This window comes from Dryas octopetala, chromosome 1 (genome assembly GCF_963921425.1).
Source record: "Dryas octopetala chromosome 1, drDryOcto1.1, whole genome shotgun sequence".
NCBI lineage: Eukaryota > Viridiplantae > Streptophyta > Magnoliopsida > Rosales > Rosaceae > Dryas > Dryas octopetala.
The window spans coordinates 20,842,655-20,850,099 of NC_141366.1; the positions used below are offsets into that span (position 1 = coordinate 20,842,655).

A 7,445-nucleotide genomic window follows, 5' to 3' on the forward strand; every position below is an offset into this window, starting at 1 on the left:
ATGTAGTGTGACCTTAGTTTTAATTTGGTCCTCTTTTCAATTGTGTCCCTTTAATATACTGATGTATTATTTGGTGAAATGACTTAGGTGAACATATTTATTGAATTGAGCATCATTTCTCTACCATAATGGTTAGAGTCATCCAATATCTTATTTAATATCAACTAATTATTGGTATAATGCTATTTTTCTTTCTTGAAAGAAATTCCAGATTGGATATTTCCTCCCCATCCAATTATTATTATTAGCAATATTGGTAGTCCTCACAGTGGATCGGTCAGTCAATCTCCATTGACTTTTAGAAAACATTTCCCACATCATAATAACAGTGACAGTCACATTTGTGGTTGTGGTTTGAACTCGTAGAAATGCTTCAATGCTTCAAGGACATGGACTAAGAATTAGGTTCACCTAAAGGTCATACATGAATGCATGAACACGAATACAAGAAAAAACACGAGCACAGCTAATAAAAAAGCTAGCTTCATGCTTTTCGAAAACCTAAGCAAATTTCTCTCTTTTCCAGGTGAACTTTTCATTATATTGCCCAATGTACTCTAAATTATAATTCTTTTGTAACTGATTTCTCTTTTTTCATTTTTTTCTACTTTATTCTTGGGTTTAAATTTGTTTTTCATTTTCCACAGGATGCTTGATGTTGCAACGGCAGCATCTGCAGTATTCATAGTGGGTGTTGTGTTCTATGCATATCAGAGCACAAAACCACCTCCTCCAAAAATATGTGGGACACCAAATGGGAGTCCGTTGACTTCACCAAGAATTAGGCTCAGTGATGGAAGGCATTTGGCTTACAGAGAAAGGGGTGTTCTTAAAGAGCAGGCCAAGTATAAAGTCATCCTTGTTCATGGATTTGACAGCTCCAAGGACATATATTTGCCCCTATCTCAAGTGAGGACTCTACTCTACTCTCAAATTCCAGATTTTTTTTCAAGTTTATTTAAGTCCAAGTTATTTGGTGTTTATTATTTTTAATCATATATATATGTAGGAGAAGCATCCGTGATATTTTAATTTTGACACAAAAGAAAGTGTAGTCATCCACTTTAGCTACATTATAATGTCCTAGAACTATGACTCTTATTTAAACAACAAAATGGGTCTTCAAAAGGGTTTCAATGGGTGGGGAATTGTTTAGAAGGAGGCCCGAACCAAAGGCCTTATTGGCCTTACCTTTGGGTCGGCCCATGTTAATGAAAATCCATTGCATAAGTCCTCTTTTTTATTTAAAGAAATTTATGCTCTATTATGATGGGAATGAATGGCCTGCCAATTAAACTCTCAGTTATTATATTGGTGATTCACAGTTTAGTCTATTTTATAGGTGAATACATTGGCAAAGTAAAGTTACAAAATCTAAAGACTTGGAGCTCATATATACACCAAAAGAACAACATAACAAAATTGAATCTAATTGGGTTTTGGCATGCAGGAAGTGACGGATGAGCTGAGTGCATATATTGTGACATTTGATAGGGCTGGGTATGGTGAAAGTGATCCAAACCCAAAGCGCTCGGTGAAAAGTGAAGCTTTTGATATTCAAGAACTGGCCGATCAGTTGCAGCTAGGGCCTAAGTTTTACGTCATTGGAATGTCCATTGGAACTTATCCAATTTGGGCTTGCCTCAAATACATACCACACAGGCAAGCTACCTACTCTTTTTCAAGAAAAAAAAAACCAAAAACAAAAATTGAAGTAAACATTGTAAATGTCATCATTGCATATCTCTTTTTTTTATAGTTAATTACATACACCACCGTTAAATTATTCTATATTTGACACTTTACTTCTTATACTAAATTTTTTGACACTTTACTCTCTAAATTTAATTTTGTTAAACGCTTTAATCTCAAAACCATTAAAAAATTAATTTCTCTATTAATTTTGCACGACGTTGGCATCACATTACCTTTTGCCTAAGGGTATTTCCTATTAATCATCAATTAAAGCCAAAAATTAAAAGAAAAAAATGGCCTCTGACAGGAGGTCACAATGATGCCACGTGTGCATAACTCATAAGCATAACCACGTTGAGTATATTTTAGAACCCAAAAGATCGCAACACCCTAGCTCCCATCTTGAGCCCACCCAAACCCTCATTTTTAATCCACTGTAACCCTCATCTCCAGCCCACTTATCTTGTCTGATTTAGTCCCTTATCTCAGCCCTACTCCCTTTCAAAGTTCAGTCCATCTAAATTTTAAGTTCTGACTTCAACCCTACCTAGAATGTACGAAAATATTGACTTGGTATACCTGGTTGGTGTTGATCCATTATTTAAAAAAGTAACATTTTGAAGCCGGATTGAGTGGTTGTCTAAAATATCATTTTATACAATATATGATAGAAGTTAGCAGAATTTACTAAATTAATTTGCACAAGTGGTATATGGCTGCAGGCTTACTGGCGTGACTCTAATAGCTCCAGTGATCAATTTTTGGTGGCCCTCTTTTCCTCCTCAACTGGCCAACAAGGTCTTTAAGAAGCAACTTAAGAGAGATCAATGGAAACAGCGCATTGCACATCATGCGCCTGGACTATTATACTGGTGGATGACCCAGAAGTTGTTCCCTTACTCTTCCATATTGCAAAGACACCCAATACTCTTTAACAAACCCGACGTACAAACCATAAAGAAATTTCCAAAAGTGCCTATGCCTGATGAGGTAGCTGTATATCTTCTCTTCCTATTTTCGATTAATAATTTCATTTTGGTTATCTTGTCAAAGCATACTTAAGGCTTAAATAAAAGTGTTAGCCCTTAGTTGAAATGGTGACGGAGAGTTAGTGAGTAACGTATTGCGTTAAAATTAAAATTTGTCATTCGATCCATGTCAATGTAACAACTAACAAAAGAAAAATAATAAATGTACGATAATTCAGATACCATATATCTAATAAAGATGAGATCCACTTGCATTATATCTATTATAAACATGTGGTATATGTGATACTAAAATTGTGGTACAAATAGTTTTGTCCAAATTATAATCCTCATATTAGACACTAATTCTGATACTATCTTTAAAAACTTGTTCATTTTCATTGCAATACTTCATTCACTAGTAATGCTATATGGTCAACATTGTTGTACCACATCACTAATATAGGTGGGGTCGGTGCACTTGCGTCAATGGGTCTCCCATGTATTAGTGATGTGGTATAAAAATGTTTTTCAAATAATTTTATTAATTTGTTGATTCACAAAAATTTTAATTACTTGTAAGCATGGTGTGAACAATTAAAACTCAAAAGCAAGGTGTCATTGTAGACTAAAACTTACATATCTCTTGTTGTATACAACATGTGAGGTAAGTTTCTCACGTCACTAATATTGATGACAAATTTATGTTTCCTTTTGCAGCATAAGATAAGACAACAAGGAGATTATGAATCCCTCCATAGGGACCTGATGGTGCATTTTGGAAATTGGGAATTCGACCCAATGGAACTGAAAAATCCATTTCCTCAAAATGAGGGCTCTGTTCACCTTTGGCAGGGTCATGAAGATAAATTGGTCCCATATGAAATGCAAAGATATGTTGTCAAGAAGCTACCTTGGATAAGGTATCATGAAGTTGCTGATGGTGGTCATCTCATGATTCATGAGAGTGGTTTATGCCAAGCTATTTTCAGGGAACTTTTACTTGGAGAAGAACCTTCTATCAAGTAGCCATGGCTCAGAAAGAGAATTCTTTATTTATGTGTACTGATTTATCAATTACCAACCCCTGTGTAAAATTGTATGATTTGATGCAACTGAAATGATTAGTTTTCTTTATGGTCATGAATATGGAAATCAAATGGCTGATGACTTTCAATTTTAATGAATATTTTTAAAGATAATTTACCTAAAATAAACGATTCTGATCTTAATAGCACTTTTTAAAGGATGTAGTTTAGTGTTGTATTAACTTTCTTATTGGTCAGTGCTATTTAATACCATTTATCATCACTGTATTTTTAATGCAAAGACTGAAGATTTGAGCTATAAGATGAGCAATTTAATTGGTTTTCTTTTCTTAATTAATTTTTTTTTTAATTGAAAATTTTTACCTTGAGAGCAACTAGGTATATATATACTTTTCTTAGAGTCAGTTTCAAAGCCAAGTCCAAGGGAATTCATTCATCTTTTTTTTTTTTTCTTATTGAATAATGCCAGTTAATTTCAAGATATATTAATTTGTAGATAGGTTGACAAAAACATGTGGTTTTTGGCCAAAAAAAAAAAAAAAAGAGAGATGGCAACATGTGGTTATTCAAAGTTTAGGTTCATTTATGTTGCAATCATTTTTAAAGTCTGCCGCCAGAGTCCCGCAAGAAACTACAAATGTAAGGATATTCTCACACCAGGCCGGGTATAAACTTTCGAATCATCATCTCGATCATATTGTCATTGATATTTGTGGGAAAATGATGACCACAATACCACATTGACATTCATGTTCTAGTATTAAATGCTGCGTGCCCAGTTTCTATAGGAAAAGTAAGTTCGCGTGCTAACGGGGGGTCATCATCAAAAAACTTTGAAACTTTTTCACTATGCATTCATCACATTGTACACCTGAGACATTCTACCAAACGTGTGTGTGTTTTTTTTTTGGCATAAATTTAATTTAGACATATAACTATATAAGCTATTTCAACGGGGTCCATGAACTTTAAAACATTTCAAATATACACCCGATCTATTATCTAAATTGAAAAATGAATTTTTGTCCATTGATTCGTTGAAAAATCAGTTAAATGACAGCTTGGCTTTTACTGACTGGGATTACTTGGCGATGTGACGCTATCTCAGCAAACATATCCCGCCAAATGAGCGACACAACCCACAATTTAATAATAATAGAGAGAGAGAGAGAGTTTGTGGGCCCGTGTCAGGGGTTAGGTGGACCTGTGTCATTCATTTCCCGCCAAATGAGCGACACGGGTCCACCTAACCCCTGACACGGGTCCACAAACTCATCATCTCTTTCTCGCTCGTTGAACACAAGTGAGGGATTTATATTCGAATTTGGGAGAAAACGTGATGTTTTTGGGAGATTAAATGGTCAGGAGAGCGTTCGACGAGCGGGAAAGAGGTGATGGGTGTGTGGGCTCATGTCAAGTGGACATGTGTTGCTCATTTGGCGGGAAATGTATGCTGAGTTGGTGCCACGTCGCCAATTAATTTCGTTAACAAAAGCCAAGCTAACATTTAATTGATCTCTCAATAAATTGATGGACGGAATTTCATTTTTCAATTTACATAATAAATCAGGTGTATATTTGAAATATTTGAAAGTTCGTGGACCCCGTTGAAATAGCATATATAGTTATGTGTATAAATTGAATTTATGCCCTTTTTATGATTCATTTCATTCCTTAATCTGAAAATAATGAGATTAATAAAAGTGACAAAGTGTTCATGTGGAATAAAGATACCAATGAAATTTTACTTTTTATGAGAAACATTTACAAATAAAAGTTAAAAAGTCATGACACATACATCAAAGTTTTATAAAGGAAATGCAAAAAATTTTATAATACAGTCACTACATAGGCTTTTTTACTCAAATACCACCTGAACTATAGGGGTGTGCTCAAATACCACTTAAACTTCTTTTTTTTTTAATTTACCACATGAACTTTCACATATTGGCCAATCTACCACCTACCATCATTTTAGTTAAATTTTTTGTTTAATTTAAGGGTATTTCCGTCAATTCATATGATAAAAGCATTTGAAATATTGAAAAAAAATTTATAAGTAAACCCCCTAAAAAAAAGGGTATTTCCTTTTTCTATTTTTAAGTTTTTAAGTTTTTTTATAATTATATTTTAAAAAAAGTTTTTAAAATAATAATATTTTTTTATTGTATTCATGGACAAAATGGAAAGTTTGGGAAATTTTTTGATGATTTAACAGAAAAATGGATGTTAGGTGGCAAATTGGCACATATTGTTAATTTTAGGTGATAAATTGGCAAGAAAAAAAGTTTGGGTGGTATGAGAGCACGCCTTTTATAGTTCAGGTAGTATTTGAGTAAAAAAGCCCGCTACATAACATATAACTATACTTTTTGATCCTTATATATAGTTAATTCACCTTTCCATTCCTAGGTACAGAGTTTCCATCACTAGCTGCCAAAGAAGTTATCATGAAGTATATTGAAATACCAAAGAACTTTAAAGTAAAGGATTTACAAAAGTGATTTGTTGGTTAATCTGATTAGTTGATGAGTTTTTTTTTTTTTTCTTAGTAGTTTGATGAGATTAAATAATAGGATTAATAATCACTTTGTTTTTATTAGTAATAAGATTTATTTTAGGTTTAGGTATATTACTCTCTACTATTATATAATTAAAAAACTTAACCATAAATACAATCAATAACATTATAAAGTTAAAGGACAATAATGCGTCCATCAACGTAACTTAAACTACTGAAAGCTCGATAGCTGCATCTACATGTGCAGTTACCACTTGATTTTCTACTTAAACCTCAATATTTGTAAAGTTGATTAAGTTTTTTTTACAGTGTGTTTTAAGATTTATTGGTTGAAGATTTAAAATTAATATTTTTTATTGAGAATATATAATGTAGTTGCCATGTTGTATTCGCAAATGTAGTTAACAGATGTAGATGCAATTGGATTGAGCGATCAACAATAATTTTTGTCCTATAATTGAATAATGTGCACTTGACTTTCTTGCTAGGTAAGTTAATTAGTAATTTTGGCTTGGAAGTTAAAAAACCATTTTTTCTTAGACTTGTATATTGGGTCCGAAGTAATCAATCACAGGTTCGAGGTCTTGGGATTGGTGTTCGGCATCTTTGGTTAGAGGTCCCATGTTTAGAGCTTCAAGTATTCGAAGTCTCAGTCTTGGGGTCTAGCATCCTAGGTTCAAGGTATTGAGTCTTGGGTTTGCGACCCCGCTGTCCCAGGTCTTGGGTTTCAGGTTGGAGGATCACCGTCCTGAGATCCAGGGTCCCAAGTTTTGGGTCTAAGATTGTATGTCGAGGATCCTTGTTCGAAGTCTTAAATCTAGAGTTAAATGAAATCCCTTTGTAATGAAATTTTAAATTCACACCTATTTAGGTGAAACTTTGACATACAATATGAAATTCTTCGATTTCATTTCAAAATTCCACTAGAATTTGACAAATCCCATATTTTAGTTCCCAAATACAGCACTTTAGTAAGATGGACTTGTAAATCTCATCTTCGACCCAAATCTCATTTCAAAAATCCACATCCAAACACATTCTTTTTAGTTTTCTATTTTTCTTTGCCAATAAAATGTATAGAACAAGTCAACAAGATGGTTGGACTTGGACATTTGGAAACTAATTTTTAACAACAATGTTATACTTATCATATTTATATACTATATTTTTATATTATTTTACGTATCATTAATTTATTGGATAGGGTTTGTT

At 33.3% G+C, this 7,445-nt stretch overlaps 1 protein-coding gene across 1 annotated transcript; it reads left to right on the plus strand.

Annotated features, from left to right (window-relative positions):
- Positions 1-404: 404 nt before the first annotated feature.
- On the plus strand, positions 405-3,840 carry LOC147299035 (uncharacterized). The gene is made up of 5 exons (XM_086241135.1): positions 405-526; positions 648-909; positions 1,451-1,662; positions 2,418-2,685; positions 3,384-3,840. The coding sequence occupies exons 2-5, from the start codon at positions 649-651 to the stop codon at positions 3,690-3,692; spliced, it is 1,050 nt and encodes a 349-aa protein (XP_086097261.1). The 5' UTR covers positions 405-526; position 648; the 3' UTR covers positions 3,693-3,840.
- The last annotated feature ends 3,605 nt before the right edge of the window (positions 3,841-7,445 follow it).